The sequence below is a fragment of the Spermophilus citellus genome (genome assembly GCF_964194105.1).
Source record: "Spermophilus citellus genome assembly, chromosome: 14".
Classification (NCBI taxonomy): domain Eukaryota; kingdom Metazoa; phylum Chordata; class Mammalia; order Rodentia; family Sciuridae; genus Spermophilus; species Spermophilus citellus.
This window is the reverse complement of record NC_138194.1, coordinates 103,936,080-103,962,659: the sequence shown is the minus strand read 5'-3', so window position 1 is coordinate 103,962,659 and position 26,580 is coordinate 103,936,080. Positions and strand designations below refer to the sequence as shown.

The 26,580-nt window shown below is 62.6% G+C and overlaps 1 protein-coding gene across 1 annotated transcript; it reads left to right on the top strand.

The window, feature by feature from the left end:
• Window positions 1-1,797: 1,797 nt before the first annotated feature.
• Window positions 1,798-26,570, top strand: LOC308633530 (maestro heat-like repeat family member 5; the record flags this gene model as incomplete). Its single annotated transcript, XM_081266381.1, has 26 exons — window positions 1,798-1,885; window positions 3,595-3,736; window positions 4,489-4,627; window positions 4,984-5,100; window positions 5,298-5,417; window positions 5,922-6,071; window positions 6,555-6,677; window positions 6,777-6,853; window positions 7,458-7,593; window positions 11,723-11,818; window positions 14,170-14,274; window positions 15,572-15,707; window positions 15,872-15,966; window positions 17,184-17,333; window positions 17,889-18,043; window positions 18,890-19,034; window positions 20,037-20,221; window positions 20,455-20,592; window positions 20,972-21,083; window positions 21,301-21,444; window positions 22,043-22,219; window positions 23,075-23,470; window positions 24,076-24,198; window positions 26,063-26,165; window positions 26,252-26,326; window positions 26,438-26,570. 26 exons carry the CDS (start codon window positions 1,798-1,800, stop codon window positions 26,533-26,535), a joined length of 3,525 nt encoding a protein of 1,174 aa, XP_081122507.1. The 3' UTR covers window positions 26,536-26,570.
• Between the last annotated feature and the right edge of the window lie 10 nt (window positions 26,571-26,580).

Genomic DNA, 26,580 nt, shown 5'->3' with positions numbered 1-26,580 from the left:
GATTTTGACCTCTCAGGAAGACCAGCTCCTCCAAATATCCAACAACCCCTGAGGGGAGACCTAATGGAGGCCCTGAGACAGGTGCCCAGGCCTCACCCGGCAGCTGAAGGGCAGGGGCCATCGGTGCTCAAGAGGGGAGAATGGAAGGATCGTAGAGGCCAGGCATGAGGGAGCCGAGGCCAGGACTGAGCAGGGAACAAGCCTGTCCCTGGTCTATGGCTCCTGAGGGGTTCAGCCAGTGCACCTTGGAAAGCAGATGGACAGCTAGACTGGGGTGGACAGGGGCTGAGAAAGCTGGGGTGGGTGTGGCGTGGCCCAAAGGCCTGGGATGGATAGAGAACGGAGGTTCTGGGGACATGGAATGAGCTTGGCTTATGGAAGAGGGCCCTGAGGTCCTCAGCTGGCAGGACGGTTAGTGCCGCTTAGCCAGGCACTCCACGGAGGTGCCTGTGCCATAGGGAGGTGGGCCTGTCTTCTCACTGGTGGCCCTGCTGTCACCTGCTCACCCTCGTCTCCCACACATGGGTTTGCGCCCCGCACTGCTGTGCGTGCTGAGTCCTGCCAGACCAGGCGCTCTGCGGGGCACAGACCTGAGGTGACCAGGCCTAGCTTCCATTCCCAGAAGAGGCAGGGGCTCAGCAGCTCCTAGCAGAGAATTCGTGTGGGGGCTGGTGTGGAGGCTGGGAGCACTCCAGGTTGGGGGCAGGGGTGCTAAAAGCTGCCTGGGCCACCAAGCAGAGGGCTGCAGAAGAAGGCCGTGGCCGGGAGCCAGGTGGCTGAGTGAGGGCCCGGGACAGGGGGAGTGACCGAGGCTGCCAAGGCCCCACTGGGGCAGTGTTTTTGCAGGGTTCAGTCCCAGGTCAGGGTGGAGAAGTACCAAGGAGGGACCTCAGGAGACACATGAGGGCTTTTGTTGGGTGGTGGCAGGGGTGCCAGGTGGACAACTGTGGGCCAATTCGTCAGTTGGACAGCCTGCTCACCTAGGGTCGAAGGCAGAACCTGGCCTGGTGATCCTGGCTGAGTGGGCAGGGGCTCTGGACCCTGAGGGAGGCCACCCAAGCATGGGTGTGGTCTATGGCCAGCACCTGGGGCAGGTGTTCAGAGAGTACCTGGGCTTGCAATGACCCTGGATTCCCGTAGGTCCTCTGGCGGCCAGTTAGACATGCAGCTTCTGGTCAGACCACTGCTGCAGGAGGACATGCACTTTAACCCGGTTCCATGTGACCCTGCTGTGCACGTGGGGCAGGGCGGACCATTCAGGGAGGGGCTCAGGGGGACCGGAGGAAGGTGCTGAGCAGAGCCCTGATGGACATCAGAGGAGGGACCAGGTGACCAGGTGGAGGCAAGGGCAGCACAGGCCCTGAGTCCCCACATGCTTTGTGAGGCCACTGCACAGGAGGTGCCAGGACATTCACCTGGGTCCAGGGGCTTCTGGCCTTGCAGTGCCCACAGATTGGCCGTGTTTCTTGGAGATGCTGGGCTCCTGCCCTCTCTCAGCTGCTGTGACCAGGAGATGGCTGTGTGAGTGTGCACCCTCGTCCCAGCCAGCACACCCCAGGCCCGGGCCTCTGAGGAGGGCAGCACAGGCACCTCCCCTCCCACCCAGGTCCTCCCCTGCCATGGAGGCTGAGGGGGCCTGTGGATGTGTTTGGGTAACTGAGGGAGCACTGGTTAGGAGCAAGGAGGCCGAGATGGACCTGACCAGGGGGGTGCCTGGGGAACTCACGTGGCCTGGCTCAGGGTAGGGTGCAATGCGTAGCCTTCCTGTCCCTGCCAGGTCCCGAGGCATTGTGCTCCATGTTGGCCCCAACCAACAACGTCTTCCACCGGCCCCTCTGGTTGTCCAACCGCCTGTCCCCCAGGGAGGAGCAAGAGCTGGAGCTTGGTGAGCAGGTGGGCAGCGGGCAGAGTCTGGGGTATGGGCACGTTGCTGGGGCACCAAGGTTCCCAGGCTCAGCAAGGGATGCATCTGTTCCCATTGCACTGGGCAAGGCCATCGCTGTCCCTTCAGACCCTGCCTCCTGGTAAGGGACTGGGCAGACAAGCCTGGGACAGCTTCAGTGACCCCCAAGGGCCTGAGGTGGGGTGTGCTGGAAGGCCCCCTTCTGGCCCCTACCTGCCCATACTCACTCCCCCTGGCAGCTGGGGGCCAGCCTTCCCTGCATCCAGGGACAAAGAGGGCTCTGAGGTCCTGGAGCAGGCAGGGCCAGCTGGGTGCCACCTCCTAGCCAGCTTCACAGAGACCTTGCTGCTGATCCTTGGGGTCCTTGAGGCTTTGACAAAGGAGAGGTGGCATGGGTCTTCCAAAGGCCATTACAGACATAAACATTTATGCTGACTGGCAGCCCCAGGGCTGACCAGGGGGTAGTCAGGGATTTTATGGGATGAATGACCACAAGGATCTATGAGTAAGAGTTGCAGCCTACCACACAGCCTCCTGGCCACCTGCACAGGGCAGGGTGGGCAACACTCTCAAACGCCAACAGCAGGCTCCTCCTCAAGATGGCACCAGGCCAGGGCCAGGGGTTGGAAGGTGTGGGGCTCCATGAGGCTCAGGTGAGTGTCCTGCCTGGCAGTGCTGATGCTCAGTCCCCAGGGGGTGAATGGCAGGGACTGAGTCTGTTCATTTGCAGCACACCAGGTGGGGGCCATGGGCCTCTGATCCAAAGACCGGGCTGTGAGGCTGGCTCACAGCCTTCTTCAAATGGAAGCAGGGCTGGTTCTCCTGAGAGCCCAGGGCCACATGGTGTCCACACCGTCACTGCACGCTCCCAGGAGAGAAAAGAACCCTGCGCCTGCAGTTCTGAGCGCACCGTTATTTGTGCTTTGGGACCTGCAGTTTAATGACTTGTCACCCTTCTGGGTGTGAGAATGGTTTCTTCACACTGTCTTGTGTTTGTAGGGCTCTGTTCTGTAGGGCTCTCTGGCCTTAGTTTGGGGTGCAGAGGGGATCCTCTGCTGCACCTTGGATGAGGCTTCAGGGTACCCCTAGCCCCCTAGGTGTGTGGCCAGCACCTTCTTAGCTCGTCTTTGCCGCCGGGGACGGTTTATGTGGCTCATTGCAGAAGTGGTCTCCCTGTATCTCTGTCGTTCCACATTCAGGAAGCCTCCGCCACCCTGGGTCATGGACAACAAGCCCACGGCTCAGTTCTGCCCTTGGGAAGCTGCTGCTCTTTGCTGTTGGTTTTGGTGTGAGGAACAGGCAGGGAGCCAGCTCAACTTGTTCCAAACGATGGGAAATTACATGGCACCCTGACCCCCCATGTTTTCCTCGTTGATCTGAAGTTTTGAGTTCAGGTTGTGGATCATGTCTCTGTGCCCTGGGCCGTGTCAGAGCCCTGTGCCCAGGTCATTTGGCTGCACACTGGCCCTACTCTGAGCTGGTCACTGTGCCTCTGTGACATGCCCCCAGCACATGCTACACTTTCAGTTCTCCTTATTTTAAAGCAAGTTTGCGGGTCCAGGAAGGGTCCTCGCGGGGACAGGCTTGCCTGGTAGGGGGTCTCCACTGTAGCCCAGCCTCCCTTGGCTTCCGCGAGGGTCGTGGTCCTGGGTCTCTGGGACTTGCGGGCAGACTACACTGTTTCTCTGCAGATTACTCAGACTCGAGGTTCCCAGGAGACACAGGGAAGCACTGGACCTGCAACCCATCCTGGGAGGCCCACCTGGTCAGCAAAGCCAGGGCCATGCTGGTCACTGAGCAGAGCCTGGTGCTGGACACCATCAGCATCTACCTGTATGCTCAAGGCCAGGTAGGGCCAGAGTCGCTCCACCTGACAAGAGTGGGCCTGCTGGCCCCCACCACCTCCTGCCCCCAGCCACTGGGCCAGGGAGGAAGCCTGCTTCTGGGCGCACCTCATGGCCATCCCCAGCATTCGACCGTCCCTTGGCTTTTGCCATCCCTGAAGGTGCCAGGTGTGAGGGAGTCAGGGCACAGGAGCGTGGAGGCCAGAGACACCTGAGGCCCAGGGTCCTGCCTGCTCAGGGCTCTTCCCGACCTGCCTGCTAACGCTCACTAAGGCTGCCCGGCTCAGGCCTCCTGCAGTTGTGGGATGGGGGGACAGCAGGACCCAGAGTTGCTCCTCCTTGGGGAGGCCCCTGTCCCAGAGGGCCACCAGAGGTTCCTGAAATGGGTGAAGTGGTTCTGGCCCCAGCCTCCAAATTTCTGCTCCAACCTTGGTTTCCAGCCTCTGGAGGCTGCTGGCCACACCCGTGGGCCACTCAGGAAGAGACTCTTTGAGGTCTGGGGACGACAGAGGCAGGAACCACATCAGGGCCATGGCTCACAGAGGGAGGCTGCCCCACGCACTTCGCTGGGTATGAGGGCTGCCAACCCAGGCTCAGGGAGCTGGGCGTGGCAAAGCGTCCAGTCCGAGGGAGCAGGTTGTGCAGGGGCCAGTATGGAAGCAGCACGGGGGTGGGGAGCGCTCCCGGAGCAGGCAGGGCTTCCGTCCATGTGACGGGTTCAGCCACTACCTGCCCTGGCAGGGTGGGTGGGAGCGCAGTGGGACTGAGCACCGAGCTCTGCCCACAGCTGGTGGAGAAGCATCGGATGTCAGACTCTGGTATGGACATTCAGAGGCTGCTGGAGTTCCTGAAGATGGACCCCCAGAAGGCTGAGGACAAGGTCAGTGCCTGGGCCAGCTTCTCAGGGCCTCCCTCTGCCATTCAGAGGCCCTCAGCAGGGTGACCCCTAGGCCCCACACTGCTGACAGGATGCAGGAAGCACTGACGGGAGTGAGGGCGGAGTGAGGGCTGACCTGCGGTCTCCACCCAGTGTGTGTTGGGGACCCAGAGGACAGGCCTGGGCTAGGGCCTGAGCTAGGGCACTGCTGAGAGAAAGTCTGGACATCACCTGCAGTAGCCATTACATGTGAGGCTCCCACACCAGCCGGAGCAAGCTGACCCCTCCCGTGGATGGCCGTGTACTGAGCGTCCAGCTGGGTGCTGCCCAGGGGCCAGCGCTCCCGTCCCTCTGCCCAGGTCTTCCTCTTCCAACTTTACGGGATCTTCCTTCGCGAGTGTGTCGACATGGAGCTGGTGAAGTGGCACCTGACCTGCCTCCTGGAGTCCTCCCACCTGTCCTGCAGCCAGCGAGAGGTGGGTGGGCACTTACGGGCTTCCCCTCTTCCAGACCCTGCCTCATAGGGTCCCTGTCACTTCCTGGCCCTCAGCCCTTGCTCCTGGAGATCTGTGTGGCTCTCGCAGTGGGGGACCATTGCATCAGGTGCTAACTGGTCCTCCTGGGAGGACCAGGGCCCTGACCGGGGGCCACTCACAGGATCCTCTGCCCACAGGGCATTGCCCTCTCGGTGGGCTTAGCATCCACCACGCACCTGGAGGAAGTGTGGGCCCTGCTGGAGCACATGGGCCGTACCAGGTTCCTGAGGTGGGCCCTCCCGTCCCCAGAGAGCCAGGTAGAGAGTCCCTGGAGGCTGCCGGTGTGGGGGTGTGGGGCTGGGAGAGCCTTGGCCCCCAGCACTCACGGGGGACATGAGGGTTCTGGAGGGGCTGCTGTGTGGGACGCAGGCCAGTGAAAGCCCTCAGTCCCTGCTGGGCAGAGCACCTGGAGTGAAGGGGCTCCCCCGACCCCAGGGGCTGTGTGAGGCCTGGCCACCAGAGCTAGGAGGTGTGCTGAGAGGTCCTTTCTCCAGCACTCCCTGCCCAGAGTCCTCCCTGGGAAAAGCAGACCCCGAGAGCCCCCAAGGCGGACGTCTGCCTGGGAATGCAGACCACTTGAGGGCTTCCTGAAGGAGAGGGCTGGTGCCAGGCCTAGGACTGGGCCCTGAGGACCTGGCCACTGCCAAGAGCTGGGCAGAGGGCTTGACCCTCTCCAGGGGCAGGAGACAGGTGCAGGCTGGGAGGGCAGCCAGTGGGCCTCTGCCAGAGCCCTCAGGACCAGCTGTGCCTGTTGCCTGCAGCCAAAGGACCCTGACCTACACTGGAAGTGGGTCAGCAGCACCTACCTGCTGTGCTATGGACAGATGGCCATTCACGCCAAGGAGCGGATCCTGCCCTGGGTGGACAACATCATCTCCAGGATGGTGTACTACTTCTCCTGCAGCTACTACGTGAGCCCTGCCCCAGCCCCTCCAGAGAAGGGCAGGGAAGGTAGTGCACCCCAGTCCACGTCGCCCCAGGCCACACTCACCCCGGAGACAGGAGGCTCAGGCACAGGGATGTGGCCGGGCAAAGCCCACCCCGGGTCTGCTTCCCACGCTCCTGGGCCCAGGGCTGTAACTGCAGGGGATGGCGACCAGCCTGAGGCTGGTGGAGGAGGCGGCCACCTGCCTGCACTGTCCCGAGCCACGGGCGAGTGGGAGCACCTTCAGATCCCTGCAGCTCCTGCTGGGCGCTCACACTCCTGGGGCTGTGGTGTGAGTGTGTGGGTGGTGCACACGGTCCTGGGCTGTGTGCTGCCTGCAGGCTGGTGAGAGTGTGTGTGTGTGCTGTGTCGAGGTGTGTCACACGTGTGCACCTGTGTGGGTGTGTTTGTGCATGCACAAGCTTTGGGGAACTCTGTGCCACTGTCCCCTGACCTGGCCACCTTTTAGGATGAAATCCTAGAATCGAGCTTCCTCTCCGCATCCATCCTGCTCACAAGGGTGCTCAGGAAAGAGTACGGCGCCCAAAACTACAAGTTCACTCAGACGCCAGAGCTCATCCAGTGTCTCCTGGTGAGTGGTGTCACCAGGGCCGCCAGGGTGGGTGGGGCAGGCAGGCCCGGCAGCTGGTTGGGTGCCACTGCCACACTGGTCCCTCCTCTACCTTCCCAGTGCATCCTCCAGAAGGAGCCTGACTTCCTGGCCACCCTCTGCCGGCAGAAGACCATACTCGTCATTGTGGGTCTCAGGTGCCTCCCCCTGGGGTCCAGGAGCAAAGACAGGCCAGGCCCTCTGATTGTGGAGAGGGTCATTGTGCAAAGGACCCCAGGGCTGGGCCAGGACAGGGTCCATCTGCAGGGCCAGGTTGCTCTGTTCCCAGCCCAGAGGTGGTTGTGCGGGCACATGCTGAGCCCTGACCCTGGTCACACAGTGAGCCCTGACCGGTGGCACGCTAAGTTCTGGTCGTGGTTACGGGCTGATCCTTTCCCCACACAGAGCCCTGATCCCAGTCACATGCTGGGCCCTGACCCTGGTCAAGCCCTGGCCTTGTCACCCCTTGAGTCCTGACATGGCCACAAATCAAGTTCTGATCTTGGTTCACTCACAACCCTGACTGACCCCAGAGTCATCCCTAAGTTTCTCACAAATACCAAAGAACCCAAGAATGAAGCCAATTAGGATGGCCTGCTGCAGTCCCTGTCACTGGGGGGCCTTGCCAGTCCAAGTCAGCTCCGTTTCCCCCATGCCTCCCCACCCTGTGCCAGGTGTGTGGCTGTCCAGGTCCACTCCCAGCCAGGCTTTGGCCCCAGCCCACTAGTCCTGCAAAGCCTGTTCTTCTCTGGTTCCTTGCAGCAACCTGCGGCCCAGCCTTAAGCCCCTGGTCAAGTCCAGGATTCTGCAGACCTGCCTGCAGAGCGTGTACCTGCTGCCCCCAATAGAGGAGCTGAAGAGCAAGTCCCCTCCGCTGGAGCCAGCCCCGGATGTCATGGTGACCTTGTGCTTCTGGGCCACTCCCCTTCTTCCTTCATGGTGGGTGCCGGGTACTGGCCCAACTGTCCAGCCTTGCTTGGTGAGGGCAGGAGAAGGAGTTAGGGTCTAGTCTTGGTTCCATCCTGGCTGACTTTGACCTTGGGGAAATCCTGGTCCTGGCCAGAGGCATGGGCTGGCCTCGGTTCTCAGCCCCCTCCCCTCTCGCGCCATCCCAGCCATCTCCAGGTTCTCTTTGGAAGTCACCTGAGTCACCTCTGTGGTTCTTATGTTTAGAGGCCCTTTTGTTTCTAGATGTGAGCCTCTGTCCTCTGATATCTGATGTGGACATATTTTCTCCCAATTTGTAGCTTCCTCTTCTCTTAGTTGAGTCTTCTGGGCAGCGGAAGTTGCTGATGTTGAGGAAATCCAGATTGATTAGCTTTCTGGTAGGATGTGGAATAGTGCAGCTTCTTCAGAAAAGGGTCTGGCTCTCCCGCCCCAGGTACTTGCCCACAGAGGCGGAGCCTGCATCTGGACCAGAGCTGGGCACAGGCTCCGGTACTTTGGGCCTGGTGCCAACCACGTCCGCTGTGGCCCCCAAGTCTGCCGACACCACGTTTCACAGCTTCTCTGCTTTCTGCCAGAAGTCTTGTTCTTTTGGAGTTGACACCTGGTCCCTGTCCAGGTCTGTCTGGGCAACTGTAACCAAGTACCATAGCTGGTGTTTCACAAGCCACAGAAATCTGCCTCTTGCAGGTCTGAGGCTGGGAGTCAAGATGCGGTGGCAGGTGGCGGCTCTGGGGAGGCCTCGTCTAGACTCCCGGTAGCTGCTTTCTGGGTCCTCCCTTGATGGAGGGGCTGGAGCGCTCTGGAGCCCCTTTCATGAGAGCACTGATCCCATCATGGGCACCTCCCAAGGTCCCCCCCAAGGCTCCCTCCCTAGGATGTCAGCCTAGGAGGCTGAGGGGACACAGCCTGGAACAGGGCGGGCCCTCCTCTGAGCTGATTCTCGTGAGTTCCTGTGTGGGCTGGAGTTTGACTGTCTGTGCACGAACACCTACTGGCCGTGGGGGCCTTGACAAAGACCCTCCTGGTTTGGTTCAGTCACCTTTGCTGAACACCAACCTGCAGGGACCCAGGATTCCATTTCTAATGGCTTCGTTCTGCCCCGTGATCTGTGCTGTGCCGTCGTCACACTTCCTCGATGGCGGGGCCAGTGGACAGCATGCTCAGGACCCGTGAAGTTCACACTGGTGTCCAGTCCTGCGTCTGAGAGCTCGTCTGCTGCTCCCCCTGGGGGGACGTGGTGACGGTGGAGCCTCGCTCCTGGGCTCCCGGAGACACACATTCCGGGGTGGGTAAGCACAGGCCGTCTGCTCCCACAGGGCGCTAGGGGCTTCCTGAGCCCGAGGCCGGGTTCTGCAGACCCGTCTGTCGTCCTTCGCGGTTGCTTCTGCTCTCCGGGGTGCCCGGCGTTTCCAGGGAGGTTTGGAATCGGCTGCCCTCCGCACACTGGGACAGGCCTGGGTTGGCACAGGCTCGGGGGTCTGTGGGGCCAGTGTCTTCCCGTGGCCAGGCCTTCTGCACTCTCCCACCACTCTCCTGCCCATCCCTCTGCCGGGGCTTTCTTTCCCGTCTCCCACTGTGGTGACGTTTTCCATGGTGTCTGGAGGCTTTAGGTCCCCGGCTCCTTGCTGGTACACAGGAAGTGACCTGTGAGGCTCCACCTCTGCCTGTCGGTGCGCGTGGCTTCCTCGCGTGAAGGCGGCCCACTCCCTCCTTTCTGATTGTGTCCTCCCTCTTTATCCTCAGCCTGCTGCGCTCGCTAGGGTCAGGGTCGGGGCCCAGCGCAGATGGGCAGCGGGGTGCGGGAGCCGTGCTGCGCTGCAGGCCTGTCTTGAGGCATGGCTCCCGATGCTGGGGGGGTGCCGGCCGCTGCCCACGCTCTCCCAGGTCCTCCACGGGGACCGATTTGGATTTGTGGTGTCTTCATCTTTACTCGGTTTGATTCTCTGATTTCAGAGATTCTCTGATTTCCTGGATTCTCTGATTTCACTCTTTGATGCGCTGATGACTTAGAAGTGCGCCGATGTCTTCACAGGAAGCTCCATTTCTGTCAGGAGAGCACTTTGCCCAGATCCACTGGCCCACAACCCGGCAGGCGCCGTGCCCAGCTGTGTGCGCCTGTGAGCGACCGACTTGGTCCACACACCCTCAGTGAGGGACAGGGCCACACGTCCCGGCCGCAGGGCACTGTCCCCCCACCCCTGACCCGCTATGCCGGTTGCCACGGGATTTCAAAGCTGTTCTTAGGCCATAAAGACGGAGGCCTCTGTCTTGCTGGAGCCATGGGAAAGGCTGTCTTCACCGCTGGCCTGGCGCCCAGTGCCTGCTGCTAGGTCCCTACACCTGTGTGCCTGTCCCTGCTGCCCCTGCCCAGGTCAGGGCTGGGCCTGGCCCCTGGCTGTGCCGTCAGCCTCTGCACCGTCATTGCTGAAGTGGCTTTTTGTAGGAAGCCTTTGAGTAGGTCTGGCTCGATGGCCCATCAGGTGGTGATGGCCCATCAGGTGGCATTGTGAGGGTGGCGATGGCCCATCAGGTGGCATTGTGAGGGGGGCGATGGCCCATCAGGAGGCGATGGCCCATCAGGTGGCGTTGTGAGGGGGGCGATGGCCCATCAGGTGGTGATGGCCCATCAGGTGGCATTGTAAGGGGGCCGATGGCCCATCAGATGGCGATGGCCCATCAGGTATCTGTCCGGCATGACCGTCTTGCTGGCCGTTCCCTGTCCCTCTGTCCTTTGTTCCCCCTTGGTGTCTTTCCACGTTGGAGTCAGATGAACTTGTGGTCCACATCGTTAGTGCGTCTCTCTGTCCTGCTGGTCCTGACACCTGTATCAGTGCCTGTGTCTGTGTCACGTCCTCTCCCCCCGGTCACCTGCCTATGCGCACACTTCTGTCTGCGGCCTTCCATCTCAGTCCATCTCTTGATTCTGAAAACGTGTTGTGCCCAGGAGGCCCTGGTTGGCCCTCTGGATTGAGTGTGTGTGTGTGTGTGTGGTATGTGTGTGTGTGCATATGTGTGTGGCGGGGTGTGTACGCATGTGTGTGGGTGTGTGCAGGTGACGTTGGCACAGGATGTGGACAGCAGTGAGACTGACAAAAGTTCCAGCAGGTGGCTTGCTCAGCCCAACCTGACCAGCAGCCAGCACTGGTCCCTGGCCCCAGGGTGATTCTCCAGCCCTTGCTGCCACGTGCCCTCTGCAGGTCTGCCCTGCCGCTCTCTGGACACCGTGCCTGCAACTCACATTGCGCCAATGGGAGGGAGGACAGGAGAGGGGAAGACCTCAGTGCTGAGGAGCCCCGGCCCCCCTAGACTCCAGGGAAGTGCTGCCCACTGTCTGGCCACTGTCCTCCTCCTGACATGGATGCACCTGTCTTGCACGCACCGGTCAGACCTGTCCTCTGGACTGGAGATTCCCACGGGTGCTCGTGCTTCCCCGTCTGTGCTGGGTGATTCTGTGGGGTGCGCCTCCCCAGGGCCAGGACACACCAGCGAGCACCCGCCCTGAGAGGGAGTCATGACTAGGAGGCTGGCTAGGGAGGCCCGTCGGCAGGCGCCCTTCTTGCCTGCGTCCGCACCGTCTGTCTCCCCGGGTGAGGCCCTGGCAGAGCGGCAGTGGGTGCTGGGCAGCAGCTGGGTCTTCACCGTGATGGCTGACTCCCTCACTCAACCTTTCCACAGTCCCCGGCAGCTCTCAGGGCCCAGTGGGCACCAGGGCGATGGGCAGCAGGTCTGGGGTGACTGGACCTGCTGAGTTCTGCGTATCTGGGGCCGTCAGTCAAATAGTATTCCCAGGAGAAGGGCACAGGTCGAGGGGAAGGAGGACTCCGCCTGTCCTCTCCTGGGGAGCCCAGCGCTCCAGGGCAAAGGAAGGAAGACGCCTGAGAGCAGGGGCACAGGGCAGCAGGGGACCGCAGCAGCAGCCAGGCCACACACACGGTCGTCTCCTGGACACAGCGGCAGCCGCAGCCTGACCCGTCCTGCCCTGTCCTGCCCAGTCCTGGGTGGGGGGCACAGCCCTCGGGAGGAGCAGGGGCTCAGGGCAGGGAGGCCTGCGGCCACACCCACTGACCCTTCTCCGCCAGGCGCTGTACGGGAAGACGGTGAGAGCCCTGGACCTGCTCCTCCAGAATTTCTTCCTTGAGAATCCGAGCATGGACGAGCTCTCCTTCCTCCTGCAGGTGAGGCCCGCTCCAGCCGGCCTGCCCGCGTCTCCACTACTGGGGCCCGAGGTCTCTTCCTGGCCAGTGCCCATGATGCCCGCTTGCCAGAGTCACTGTCTTGGGAACCAGAGGCATTCTTCCCCACTGCGGTCATTGAGTGAGAGCAAGGGACTTGGGGAGAGTGCCCAGGTTGCTAGTCTCGGTCTCCTCCTTGCTGGGCAGGTGGGCAGCGGTCAGCTGCACTGCTGAAGTCCCCTGCAGGGTTGGCAGCAGCGTGCTGGTCCTGGGCTCTGTGCTTTGCAATGATTAATCCCTCCAGCCCAGAGGTATCCCAGGACCCCTTTGACAGATAAGTGGGATGGGCTGGGGAGGGCCACCTTGCCCCTGACCTCCCAGGTGGCTCTGTGTGGGGCCAGCACTGTCCTAACCCAAAAGGCAGCCCCATGGGCTCAGGTGTGTCCCCAGGAACGCCCTGAGTACCTTCCAAGACTCAGAGAGGCTGTGGGGCCAGGTATCTTCCCGGTGGGGGCTGGGAAGCAACAGGGTGGGGGTGGGAGGTGACCGGGTGCTGGGCCCCGGTCGGGCCCTTTCCTCTCTGCCCTGAAGGACACTTGTCCAGAGCTGTGCCGTGCTGTTCTGAGGTGTCTGGGCCCAGGGCGGGGTGGGGTTGGACGCTGGAGGTGACCGAGGCCCACAGGGAGTCAGGCAGAAGACAGGAGCTTCAGGCAGGGTGGCCGGAGGGAGGTGAGCCACGTGGGTGCCAGCCCTCCATCTGGTGGAAAGTAAGTTCTGGCCCGAGCTGTGGGACGTTGGCGGTGCCAGCCGTGCCCATCAGCCACTGCGGACCCTGGCGGGGCCAGGACTGCTCAGTTCAGGCCAGAAACACCCCCCTGGCAGGCGCTGTTGCCGGAGCCCTGCGAGGGCCCCTGTGGGAGGTGTGTGTGTGAGGGGGCAGTGGCCGGCACCCGTCCTTGAGAGTCTGAGGTCAGGTGACAGGGACAACAGGCACGCAGCTGGGGTCCCTCCTGGAACCTGGGCCTCCAGGGACAGGAGCGACAGGGAAAAGGGACGGGGCCCCCAGGACAGAGACAGTCCCTCTCCAATCCCTGGAGTGGCTCAGGAATACAGAGGGAAGAGCGACCATGGTCCTCCCAGGTGTCCCCCTGCTCCACACCCACATGCTGACCCAGCAGCAGGCCCTGCAAACCAGGCCCCAGACACCTCCCGAGCTGGCCCCGCCTTTCTGCACATTCTGGAAGCCTGGAGGCCTGTGGTGGTGAGAGGTCTGGTCGTCAGCTCCAGCCCCTAGACCCCCAGGCTGCTGTGCCGGTGGCCACTGGAGGCTGTGGCCAGGGGAACCAGCTGTGACTGGAGGTCGCCTATTGCCCCCTCCCTGGAGAGGCGAGGGGCCCTGAGCCTGGGGTCTCACCGGCCAGCGCTGGGCTGGGGGCTCGCCCTCGAGGAGCGTGCGCGGGGCCTGCAGGGCTGTGCGGGGCAGGGGCTGGCGCCACTTGCCCTCGTCCCTCTCTGTCTGGTGTCGGCTGGTCCTTTGTCATGCCCTTGGTGACAAGCGGTGAGCGGGCTGGTGCCTCCTGAGGGCTGAGAGTGGCTCAGAGGTAGCAGAACCCCAGGAGGCACCGTGGGTGGCTCGGCACTGAGTGGCCCCCACGCTCCACCTGAGGAGGTTGAACTGCCATCTGAGGTGGGCCCGGATCCACAGTGGTGTTGAGAGGCCGCTGGGCGGCTGCGACAAGGACTAGATAATGTCCTTAGGGCGGGGCCCAGGGCTGCATCCTGCTAGCTTCAGGAGCAGAGGGGTAGAGGCCAGAAGAGACACAGAGACACACGTGCTCTGTGCTGCCGCAGGACTCTGCCAGCAAGCAAGCCATCATCAGGTGTGGCCTCTTGACCTTGGATCTCCAGAACTGTGAACAAAAGTGAACCTTTCTTCTTTATGGAAGTACCTACTTCAGGTATTTCACTGTAGTAATGAGAGATGGGCCCATGCATTGGATTCATAGCTCATTTGGGTCGAAGCAACGGGCCATACCCGGGGCTTGCAACAGGCATCTGATGTAGGGCCACCTTGGGGCTGAGCCCTAGTCTGTAGGGTCTAACGCCACCTCCAGGTAAGTGATGCTGGAATGAATCAAGCTGGAGAACGCCTGCTGGTGCCCACTGCAGGATGGCTTGGTCGGTGTTGGCTGGGAGAGGAGGAGAGGTCCCTTTGAAGTGGACATGCTGAGGGAGCAGGGGCGCACCACGGAGCCCGGTGGCCTGGAGGCCCCTGTCAGCCGGCTGCGGCTCGGCCGGGCTGGCGGGTGGAGGAGGGCCACAGTAGCGGTACTCATCCTGCTCTCCTGCCCCAGCACACGGAGCGCTGGCTGAAGTCCGACAGGAGCCACGAGCGCAAGCGGGTGGTGCTGTCCATCTTCCTGCTCCTTCAGTACGTGGTGGACTCCCTCAAGTTCACCGTGAGTCCCCGTCCTCCCTTGGACACCCAGGTGGGGGGAGGACCCCCAGGTGGACGTCCCGCCTCATGGAGCTGCCCAGATTCCTGTGGCCAGACCGTCCGCATGGGAGGGAGGGAAGCTCACGTGGGTGGTCTGAGGACGGGGGTGGGAGACTGGCCGTGGCCAGTAGAGCTGAGGGGGACTCAGCAAGAGCCAGAGCCCGGGGCAGCGCTGTCCTCCTCCCCGCTCTGCCAGCCCGGGGACCCGGCTGGTGGTGGCTCTGCACAGGTGCAAACCGCTTGGCCCCACAAGCAGCTCTCCCCAAGTGGAACCTCAACTTCCCCAACTCCCGGGGTCTCTGAGGCTGCACCTTCAGAGGGACACCCAGGAGCCCCTCTGCCCGCCGTGGCTGAAGGCTGCAAGAGGGCCCCACCACACTGTCTGCACCACTTCCCGTATGGGAACTGGGCATATGGCCACAGTGACCAGTGGAATATGGCACAGCCCGTGGCTCTGGGGGCCAGGTGACACGCCTGTCCCCCAGCTACTCCAAAGGCCCAAGCAGGAGGGCTGTAGGTTTAAAGTGTCTCCAAATAAAAATAAAAAGGGCCAGGGGTGCAGCTCCCTGGTAGAACCAGCACGCCTGTGTTCAGTGTCCAGTCCCGGGGCAACGCTGAAGGCCAACATGAACATGATAAAGAATGGATCTGGAACATCTAGGGATACATGGCCACAGCGAGACATCAAACCAAGTCCAGGCTGAAATAAAAAGGCGCTGGTCAGTTGTACCAGCAGGTCAGATGCTGGAGAAGAAGAGGGAAACACAGTGATCTGAAGACAGGATAAGAGACCCCTAGACACGAAAGGAAAAGAAGGACTAGAGAAGGATGACCAGAGCCCCAGGGCAGGGGGGGGGAACAGGCAGGAGGACCGGCCAGCTGACATTAAAACTCCCCAACTTGATGAAAAATATGAACCCACGGATCCAAGAACATCAGAACCAAAATTGCTAAAAATCAACATTAAGTAGGAAAATCTTTAAAACAACCCCAAAGAAAGCAGTACTGTGTGCACATGGTGGCCCACGTGTAACAGGCACCTGTGTGTGTGCCCGCTCAAAGGGAGGCAGCAGCAGGCACGCCCTGAGTCCCCGTCACACATGATGAACAGTCCCCTTTCCAGATGGGGATGCTGGCTCAGGGAGGCCAGGGGACTCCTAGGCTGGCACAGGCTCCTGTGGGTCCGGAGCAGGCGTCCCCAGGAGCAGTGCAGGAGTAGACCACAGAGGGCCGGTGTGGCTCACCGGTCCCCTCCACAGGAGGAGGCCACGCCCTCGGTGCTGGGTCACCACATTGGCCTGCTGACTCTGCTGTGTCGGGACAAGGACAGAGTCACCAGGAGCCACTCTCAGCAGTGCGTCTCGCTCCTCCTCCATCTGGTGGTGGAGCAGAAGGGTGAGCCGCCAGGAGAGGGAGGGGATGGTTCCCGGCCACCACCCTGGCTCCTGGGCCCCTGGGCTTCTCAGACTCAGGCCTGGTCTGTGAGTTGGGAGACAGGGCTGGGGAGGGGGGTGCTGTCCCCCAGGCCAGCGGTTCCCCTGAACCTGAGTCTCACGTAGGGAGGGCGCTGGAATTCATGCCCTGGAACAAGGCAAAGCACTTCGAGGTCAAGGTCTCCAAGGAGTGGGAGATGAAACTTGGCCACATGGTGAAGGTGAGCCCAGGCTGCGCGGGGCCAGCCCTCGCCACGCTCCCCACCGCGGCCCAGGCTTCCTGAGAGCTGGAGCTTGCCTGGCGCACCTTCCCCAGCCCCCTGTACCGGCAGGCCCGGGGGTCCTAGGCGACCTGTGCAGTCAGGGGAGCAGTGTGGGCAGGGCCAGGACGAGGACCCTGGACACTGCCCTTTCCAAGGAAAGTCCCCGCCTCAGCCTCACCTCCTGGTCTGACAGGAAGCAGGCCTCAGGTTGTCACTGGTGTCTGCCGGGCCTCTCTCCAGAACTTTCCAGGGTGGCAGCCCCGCCTGCCTGGCTGGGACACATGGCCTGGCACTGCCCTTCCAGCCCGTGCAAGCCAGGTGCTCCTGCTCCCTCGCCTGGCCCACCCTCCGCCGGCCCTGCCCATCAGTTGTCCCTGGCACCAGGCCAAGCTCTGCCCGGCGGCTGGGCTGCCCTGGGCGTGCTACCCCACCTTTCTGGGCCTGTTTCCCCACCTCTGCCCGGCGGCTGGGCTGCCCTGGGCGTGCTACCCCACCTTTCTGGGCCTGTTTCCCCACCTCTGCCCGGCGGCTGGGCTGCCCTGGGCGTGCTGCCCCCACCTTTCTGGGCCTGTTTCCCCACCTCTGCCCGGCGGCTGGGCTGCCCTGGGCGTGCTGCCCCACCTTTCTGGTCCTGTTTCCCCACCTCTGCCCGGCGGCTGGGCTGCCCTGGGCGTGCTATCCCACCTTTCCGGGCCTGTTTCCCCACCTTCCAAGTGAGGGCTCCTGGGGCTTGAGGTCCCTCTGCTCCCAGAACAGGATGCTGCAGGGTGGGGCAGGGTGGTTCCCTGAGAAGTGCACTGGCCGAGACCCTCCAGGGGACCGGGGCATGGGAACCTGGGTGCAGGATTCACTAGGACATTTTCTCAGCACGAGCAGGGGAGGGAGTGGGACATGGCAAGGGAGGCCGCTGGCAGCAGGCGGTCCAGGGACTGCACGTGGGCAGGGCAGCCAGTCACCAGCTGCCCAGCCGGCCAGCAAGGCTGCTTGCTCCTGTTGCCCCCAGGGCAATTCTCTAGCCAAGAGGCAGCTGGGAGCTGTGGCCACCGTGCTGGCCCGCGGCAGGTCTGTGTGTGTGTGACGTTTGTGGGCAGGTTCACAGGGCGCTCATTCCTCCTGGAAAGGGCCTGGCTCCTCCCTGGTCAGGCTGGGGCTGAGGAGAGCCCCTCCCTCACCAGGCCTTTCGCAAGGACCTGACGGTGGCCCAGCACACGCAGCTGGTCCTCACGCTGCTGCACGGCCTCCACAGTCACAGCCACCTGCGCTGCGACCTGGCCTCCAGGCTCCTCCTCATGATCTTCCAGGACGCTGGCATCAAGCCTGAGCAGGTAGGGCGGGCACAAGGCCCCTCTGGGGAACAGGGCCATATCCTCTGCTGGGAGGGAGCCTCCCTGCAGAGACCCAGAGGGGGGCAGAAGGCCACCATCCCAGGGCTGTGTGTGCACACGCCCACGGCCACACCTCTTCTCCACGACAGACCCCCTCCCTGCAGCGGTGCACAGGGCCCTGAGGTGGCCTCTGGCAGCCCTGCTCCTGTCCTGTGCCCCAGAAGGTGGACCCTGCCACTGCCCTGGGGGTCGTGGGTCCCCTGGTGTCCGTCTGTAGGTGGCTGCAGCTCTAGCTGCCCTTCAGTCTGGGGAGGCCAGCTTGACCCAGGGCTCACACACACTCTTGTCCAAGGGGCTGCCAGGCCCCACCTGCTCGGGCACCCCCTGCGCCAGCCACACTGGTCCCCCACAGCCTGTCCTCCCACCCCCCGCCACCAAGGAGTGGAGCACGGGTATGCAAAGGGGCAGGCGGTGCTGTGAGCCGCGGAGCTGGGTCCCACCCAGGGACTCACAGGGGCCCCACTGCGGACTGGCCGTGGACTGGCCCCCCTGCAGGTGGCCGAGATCCTGCACAGCCTGCTCCAGGAGCTGCCAGGCATCCGCTTCAAGAACGTCTACAAGACCATGATGAAGGCCATCGCAGCTCTGGGAAACCAGCACACCCAGGAGGTGGTGGAGGTGACCCTGTCCCTGAGCCACCCCTTCGAGAGGTGGGTCCGCCCTCTGCCCACAAACCCCAGATGGACGCCACCTGCCACCCGCTGCCTGCCCTCCAGCCACAGCTGCCCCAGGCCAGCCTCACGCTGAAGCAGCATGGTCAGCACAGCTCCTGCCGGGTGCCTGCTCCCAGGGCCCAGCCTGGCCGGGGCCTGCAGATGCCCTGGGCTCGCAGTCCCAGGAAGGGCCTTCACCTTGGAAGGTCCTTCCGGCTCAGAGAGCCCCGGAGGCCAACCCAGTGCTCTGAAGACACAGGGTCTGGTGGTCCCGAGCCCCTGGCTGGCTCCTCCTGGGTCACCACTGGACCACAGGGCACTTGTTAGGAAGGCCGCCTCCAACCTGCCAGCCCTGTGGGGTCAGAAGCTAGTGCAAACCTCTTGGGATGTGCAGCACTTTGCAGTCTGAGGGCGCTGGGGACCTTGGCCTGTCCCAGGGGACCCAGCCTTTGACAGGCAGCCCAGGCAGCTCAGCCGGCTGCTCGTCCTGTGCTCCTGTCCCCCACCCACCCAGCTTCTCGCTTGCTAAGAGGTGAGGCAGGTTGAGGATGGCGGCTGCCAGCTTGGAGCTGGGGGCGGGTGCCAGGGGGAGCGAGCCCAGATGTCAGGCAAAGCTCACTTGTGCTCAGAGCCCAGCCAGCAGCGACCAGGCCCAGACTCAGAACCCACCTGTCACCACTCCTGAGGGCTGGCTGTGTCCATTTCAGGAACCCGGCAAGCTGTCTCATTGACAGGCAGATCAGGGCCTTCCGGGAAGGCCCCCCAGGTGCCTCTGGGCCCTCAGGCAGCACAGCCCAGGTGCCCCAGTGTGGCCTGCAGTGGCTTGGGTCGCTGTCTCCCCAGGAAGATCCTGTTCCTGTGGAGGACCCTGGCTACCAACCAGCAGCTGGCCCGCAAGGTCATGACGATCCTCTACATGAAGCTGAAGCTGCGGCCCTCCAGGGAGTTCATCCAACCCACCCGCCAGGCCCAGCTGGTCTGCCTGAAGGTGCGCGCCTCTGCCCCGGCCTGCGTGGCCCTGGTGACTGCAGGAGTGGGCAGATCACCGTGATCTGTGAGGGGGCCGTGTGCCCCACCTTCTCACAGGGAGTCCCTGCCCCTGTGCCCTTGGTGACCCCAGGTGCCTGGGGCACCAGCACACTGATCAGCTGCCCCTGCCAAGGCCTGGCTGCTGCCTGGCACTGGTTCTCCGTGGGGATGCCCCACCCTGTCCATTCTGCCAGGAACCAGGGAGCACCTAGGGGACAGCAGGGGAGGGCCTGGCTGCCCAGGACTGCCAGTGCCCACACCCTGTGCCTGCCTGCCACAGTGATAGAGGGATGGGGGAGGCCTGGGAGGACAGTGTGGCGAGGGAGGTCCCAGTGCCCCCCAGCTGTGGGTAAGGGGTGACAGCCAGCCCCAGAGCTCTCCTGCAAGAGCAACTGGAAGTCACAAGGGTTTGGCTCAGGAGTGACCAGTTGGTCTGCCCTTGAGAGGACCCGGGGTGGGGCAGGAGCGGTGGGATACACTGCCCTCAAGGATAGGGCAGGGCAGGGGTTCCATGGCCATAGGGCTGACTAGAGAACTTCAGGGGACAGATGGGGCCATACACAGTCCCACCCTGGGAACATGGGGCGGCACAGGGATGGCTGCCGGAGCCAGGGCCAGGAAGCCAGCAGGACCAGGGGTGGCCTTCACCAAGGGGGTGCTCTGGAAAGGACTGCCACGCTAAGGGCACCTGGACAAAGTAGGCAGCTCACTAGAGGCTGGAGGCAAGCTGGGGCAAGGGAGGAGGCCCAGGGTGCAGAGGCCAGGCGAGGCCTGGGGGCCCAGCGAAGCCCTGCAGTCGAAGGGCGCCTGCTCCGGCCTCAGGCTGCTGCAGTGTGGGGGTGCAGCCAGAAGCAGCCACGGGCAGGTGCTCCACGCCGTGGGCCGGGCAGGTGGACGGCTGGGGCTGCAGACAGAGTGGCCTGCCCTCCCCCGCTCACGGGCCCCCTGTCGCCTGCTGCAGGCCCTCAACACCATTTACGAGCTGCTGTACACCCAGGAGTACAGGGGCACGATCCGCTGGGCCTTCGCAGGGGTGCTCATGGGTCTGCTCACGCAGCTGCACTACCTGCTGGAGCTGGGCATGGTGGAGGGCATGGCAGACTACCAGGAGGATATCCTGGACGACAAGCCCCTCGGGCCCTGCAGGTGAGCCGCGGGCTGGGCCCAGCCCCTTCTCAGGACCCCCTGGCCTCTGCCTCACACCCACAGGAGTCCCTGGTGGGTGCTAGTGGGGCTGGACGCTCAGGACCCAGGAAGGAATGAGCCCGGCTCTGAGGGCAGGGGGCAACCAAGCGGTGACAATCTTGAGCCACGGGGAGTCCAGGAGGTGGCAGTCTGCCCAGGCCCCAGGGGACCCTCCCGCCTGGGCACCACTCCAGGACCTGCCTGGAAGCGCTGAAGGGCCTCTTCTGGACCACGAACTACTGGGAGGTGTTTGCCCACGTCAAGCTGCTCAACGGCTGGGAGTGCCTGGAGTGCCTGGAGACCTACCCCCAGGGAGTGACCCTCTTGGCCAGGTAGGTCCCAAGCTGGGTGCCCTCTTCTGCCTGGAAGGAGCTGGAAGTCAGCAGCCCAGGCTCAGGCCACACCCCACACGGGACCCTGCACTCTGGACTTGTGCTGGAAGATGTCTGGGCTGAGTCACGTGGGCACCATCAATCTACCCACCAACCACAGCTACCAGGTACAGTCAGCAGCACAGCAGGAGACTCTGGAGTTAGACAAAAGGAAGCAGTTTCAGGCAGCAGGCAGATGTGATGCGGCAGGTGAAAGTTAGCTGCCAGCCAGTGGAAAAGTCTGCGTGGGTGGGGGGTTGCCTATCCCTCCCCCCACCCATCTGGGCCTGGCCCTAGAGTGAAGCACTCAGGGATCATGTCTGCCTCTTCCCTTGGACAGAGCTATGTCCCACTATGACTGCGAGGTCAAGGCCATCCTGGGGCAAGCCATCATCTTTCTGAAGAACAGTGAGGAGCGAGACAACCTTGTGGCTATCCTCATCATCTCAGAGGTCAGCTTCCCCCAGCCACCCTGACCTGCTCCTTACATCAAGGATAAAAAGACACTGTCCTCTGATAAGAGACACCCTAACTTGGGTCTGATACACCAGATCTGCTTCCTGCCCGAAAGTGCTTCCCTATGTTTAACTCCAGTGTCTCATGCTGTGGCGCTGACTTTACCTGGCAGTTGCAGGTGACAGGTAGATTGATGGCACCAACCCTGTTCAGTTTCTCAACAGTCCGGATGTCTTCCAGCATGTGAATCAGAGGTCCATGGTCAACTTCATGAACCTGAACCTGAAAAACCCCAACCCGCTGGTGCGGGCCATGAGCCTGCAGGCCCTCAGCAGCATCCTCATGCACCCCAAGAAGGTGAGAGGGGGACATGGGGGAGCTTGGTGACACACCCATTTCCATCCTAGGAAGACTTCAAGGAGAAGGAGACACCAGAAGAGGGCTGCCAGGGTAGAGTCTGGTGGGAAGAGGTAGACGGGAAAGAGGCTCGGGTCTGGAGCAGGAGAAGGTGGCAGTATTTGCTTAGGACAGGGGACTCTGAGGCAGAGGGCCTCTGAGATCAGCACCTCTGACCCCCTTCCAGGTAGGAGGCCCCCACCTGCCAGCCACCTGCCAGCTCCTTGTGCTCCACCCACCTCCTCCTGCCCTCAGCCTCGGGTAACTGGTCCATTCCCCTAGGATCACTGCAGGGCTGGGACGGACGCCCAGATGCACCGCCTGACTCTGTCCATTCTCCTGTCCATGTGTAGGCAAGCAGCCAGGGAGCCTGTGGCCGGTCTCAGCCAGGCACTCTGTCCTCCTCGGTCCCCGAGAGCCCTGCTAGGTGGGGTGGGTTTGGAGATGCGCAGGTACCCTGGTCAGAGAGCCAGGAGTCCAAAGAGCTGTGATCGCAGCCGGCGGCAGGCGACCCGCGTCACCTGGGGAACCTGGAGACACTGGGTGGGTCTCCTTGCAGATGGCCCTGCTCCAGAGCCGGCTGCTGGAGCTGCTGGACAGCTTCCTGCAGCCCGAGCCCACCGACCCCCTGGGGCTGATGCAGATTCTGGGTGACATCCTGCACCGCCTGGGCGACCAGGGCGTCGGCGCCGTCATCCTCAAGATCGCCCACCACCTGCAGCTCTTCTTCGAGGACGTGAGCCGCCTGGAGAGGAAGGAGGAGCGCGGCAAAGGGAGGGACGGGGCATGCGTGGGACGGGCTTGACAAGGAGCAGGCAGGGCGCCTGCGCAGTCTCTTCCGGCCCACCAATGAGAGAAGCCCATGCCGCTGTGCGCGGGGCTGGCGGACTGTGCGGCCCCGCGGACTGTGCTGTGCGGCCCCGCGGACTGCCCGCCCGGGGAGGGGGTTGCGTGAGGACCGCGTTCCGTTCGCCCCAGGTGACCCAGGTGCTGCGCTGCCCTCGGGCTTCCCGCCTCCCAGGGCCGACGACAAGAACCATTCGTTTGAAAGGCGGGCGCGGGGCGCGGGGACTCTGTCTTGCGCCCCTGGCTAAGGGCTAGGGGTGTGGGCGGCGCGGAAGGACCACGGCCCCTGGCCCGCTCGGTGCAGGTGCAGGGACAAGGACTGTAGTCACCTGCTGTCAGCAAAGGCGACGCCAGGTCGCACAGGGAAGGAGCCTTGCTAGGGTCACGGAGCTAGGAAGTGACGGACTGACCCTAGCCTGGGCGGGGGTGTCAAGAAACCCAGAGGAGGGACATCTAGGAGAGTAAATGAAAGGCTGCCGGAGGTCCGGGGGTGGCGAGGGGAGCACGGAACCCAGAGAAGACCTAGCATGGGGCAGAGAAAGGGCAATAGGAGCTACCCTCGGGTGCCCAGGGTCCACCTGTCGGTGGGGTCCCGGGTGGCGTGGGTCTGCCCTGAGCCAAAATGAGGCGTACACCAGCGACTTGAGATCATGGGCAGAGAGGGAGGGGTGATGGTCAGCGGCTGAGAGGCCGCACCGGGGGGTGCAGGGGCTGCCTGAGTGGAAGACTTGCCCATGTCTCCCAGGTAAGTGCAGAGGTGCGAGGGTGCGCCATCTTCCTGTTCGGGGATGTCATCCACAGTGGTGGCAAGAAGTTCCGGCAGGCGCTCAAGACCTTTGCCTTCCAGGCCCTGGTGCCCCTGCTCTTCCACCTGGCAGACTCCTGCCCTGAAGTGGTCATGGTGAGCAGCCCTGGCCTGGCTGTGGTGGCCGGGAGAGCCAGGTGTGGGGAGAACCCATCTGCTGGTGGGGCTGGAGGACTTAGCCCTGTAGGCACCATCCTGGGCCCATTGAGACGGGAGAGGCCACACCTGGCCCTGCAGGAGAACAGGCAGATGGAGAAAAGGAAAGGACGCATCCCAGAGATGGTCCTGGCTTTTGGAGCTCCACTGACCACAGCCCCCTCCCCCCCACACACAAAAGTAAGCCCAGCATTTAGGTCCCCCTGCTCCCTTCCCTGGGCCAGGGGTGCACACCATGTCCTGCACAGGGGTACCTGCTTTCCCAGAGTCCCCTCCCCAGGAGTTCCCCACGTCCAGTTTCCACAAGGATCCACAGGGTAGCCCTGCAGTCCCCGGATTTGTCACATGCTCTCTCTGCAGACCACTCCTGTAGCGTTAAGCTGTCATCTCTGAACAGCCTGGCCCAGGCTCCTTCCCCAAAAGGTGCAGGCCCCTCCTCTGAGGCAGGGTGTCCCAAGCTGACTTCCTTGGATGCCCCTCTCTGCCTGTTGCTTAGCCTGTGTCCTTCCTAGCTTCAAGAAGGAGGCCTGGCAGCCAGGGTGACCACAGGCCTCTCCTGAAGCTTCATGTGAATTAGAGCAGGGCACCAGAGGGCACCACAGGGCTCAGGGAGTGGAGGTCCCTGGTGTGGTTGCCCCCTCCTCTGGCAGCAGTCTCCCCACCCCAGCAAGGTGCATTTGTCCTTGGGTGTTATCCTTGCAGAATCCTCCCCTGAGGTCTGCTTGGGAGGAATGTGGTGAGGCAGAGACAGAGAACCCTGGGTGACCCACCTGCTCTGCCTACAGAAGACCAAGCTCACCTTCCTGCGCTGTGCCATCTTGCTAAAGTGGGAATTCCGGAAGGAGCTGTTCAGCAAGTTGGCGTGGGGCCGAGGACTGGGTGCCGAGAACGATGTTTTTATCTACATGGTAAGATGTGGGCACTCCCAGAGGAGGGAGGAGGAGATGGTTGTGCTGGTCACCCCAGCCCTCTGAGTGGGGTCCATCAGCAGCGGAGAGTCTGTACTGTGTGTTTCTGTTTAGTGTCCTTGGTCCCTGTCCACAGTGGAGCCCAGGTCCTCTCCAGTGGCTGGGGGGACACAGCTTTCACACCATGTACCTGAACTGTGTCCAGAGCCACTGTGGAGTGGCCCTAACGGTGTGATGGAGAAAGGGCCAAGGTTCTACCTGCAGGTGCAGCTGGGCCCAGGAGGGGTGCAGGAAACGCTGCCCCTCTCATTTTCAGCTGCCACTTCAACCTCTGACCCAGCCTCTCCTGTCCTCCCAGTGGCCTAGGCTGTCCAGATGACAGTTTCAGGGTATGGGGCAAGGCCGAGGTCACCAGAAGATGCAGCAGGCCTTCTCAGGCCTCCCTGATCTGGCTGGTTTGGGTCTGTGGGACCGGGAAGGCAGGAGGTATGCAGCTGTGTCGCCCCGCCCTCTCCTCCAGGGCCGCAGGGCAGAGCCCTTGCCAGCGTGCCTGAGGGCAGCTGTGGGAGGAGGGAAGCCAGGGGCAGTTTTCTGAGGCTGCCCAGCCAGGCTGGTCTTGGCGCTACCAGCAGGCTGCATGTGGTGGGCGTGGACAGGTGGCGGTTGGTCTCCAGGCCCAGGATCAGACTCAAGGCCTTCCCGTCCCGTGCCCCTCCTGTCTCGTTCCCCTCCCGTCCCGTGCCCTCCTGTCTCTTGCCCCTCCTCTCCTGTGCCCCTCCTGTCCCATGCCCCTCCTGGGCTACCTCATGGCAGGCCCAGAGCAAGCCCCTGCCCCCCATGGACCGAGATCTTCCAGATGGAGACCTCCTACTCTGAAGTGTCTTGTCAGGGTTCTGATCACAGAGACAGATAGCGGCCAGCACAGAGGGCCTTGACCGTGTCCTGTGTGCACCTTTTCTGCAGCTGTAGTCATTTTAGAAAGTGCTCAGCTGCCTCTGCTCAGCGGTCAGCTCTGCAGTGCCTGAGGAGTCCACCACCCGTCCTCTTGCTGACGTGGTGCTGTGCATCAGGGGGCCTCTGGGCATCCTGCAGCGGGGTGTCTTCTGCTTGCTGAGCCCTGGGGTGACTTTCCCTCCTCCTCACCTTGGACTGTCCTAGGGAGGCTGTAGTCCACACGGTAGCTCCAGCCTGCCATGCCCCGGTTGGGCTGGAGGTGAGTTTCTGGCCTCTGCCTGTCCTTGGGGCTGGTCCTCCTTGTGGGCACTGAGCTCAGCCTCCGCCTGGGCAGACGGCCCACTGCTGAGGGCAGCCAGTGCGTGGGCTCTGACCTCGGACCGATTCCAGTCCTGCCCTCAGGAAGCATTGTTCTTTTCAGCTTGCTTGAAGGATTTTAAGAGGGATTTGTTGACAGTTTCTTTGATCTTGGAGCTGTGTCCTGCATGGAGGGGCATCTGCATGACCATTTCTATTTTACTTAACATCCAGGGTGCTGATCTTATGCGTGAAATCCACCTTTTAAGCCTTAAAAGGCAACACTGCTAACATCACGTTTGCCCATCAGGAGGTCAACCCATAAATTAAAACTTATCTAACTCAGTGAACTTCCTCGAATAGTCTCGTACATGACGGACTCACGGACATGGCTCTAGCTACTTAATCAGAGACCTACATTTTAGCATAAGGTTCTTGTGTTTGCAGCCTGCGGGGGTCTCAGCTTTGGTTCCCTCCTGCCACCTGAGGGTCGCAGGTGATCGCCCTGCACTCTCTGGCTAGTACTGCCATGGGGGCCTCAGACAGAACAGGGCCACAGAGGCCAGGTGCCATCTGGGCCCAGCTTGGCCACCAGCCACTCCTCTTCCCCCAGATAGAGAGCAACTTTGGCAACTACCACCAGTTTTTCATGCAGGCCCTGACCTACCTGCACAGCCCCCACAGGAACCTGAAGCTGGCCGCCATGAGGTTCATCGGTAGGTGCCCGCCTGCACCCTGGCCGCCCCCTGCGGGTGGGTGCTAGCTGGTATCCAGTGACACTGCCCACCCCTGCCCGTCCCAGGGGCACTGCTGCAGGACTACTTCGCTGACCTCTGCTTCTACCTGAAGAAGGGTGACATAAAAACCCTCAAGAAAAGTGAGCCACACCCCATGCCCCGGGGCTGGGCAGCACAGGGCCTCGGGTGGCCGACTGGGACCCCTGGGGACAGACACAGCTTCAGAGTCAGACACAGGGTCTCTGCCACAGGCTTGAAGACCCTCAGGGAGGACCCGGACTCGATGTGCCGCAGGTTCTACCTGAACTTCACGGGAGACATCATGGAACTGTCCCACTATGTGACCTGACCACAGGCCTCAGCCGCCACCAGGCTCGCCCCGTCCTGGTCCTTG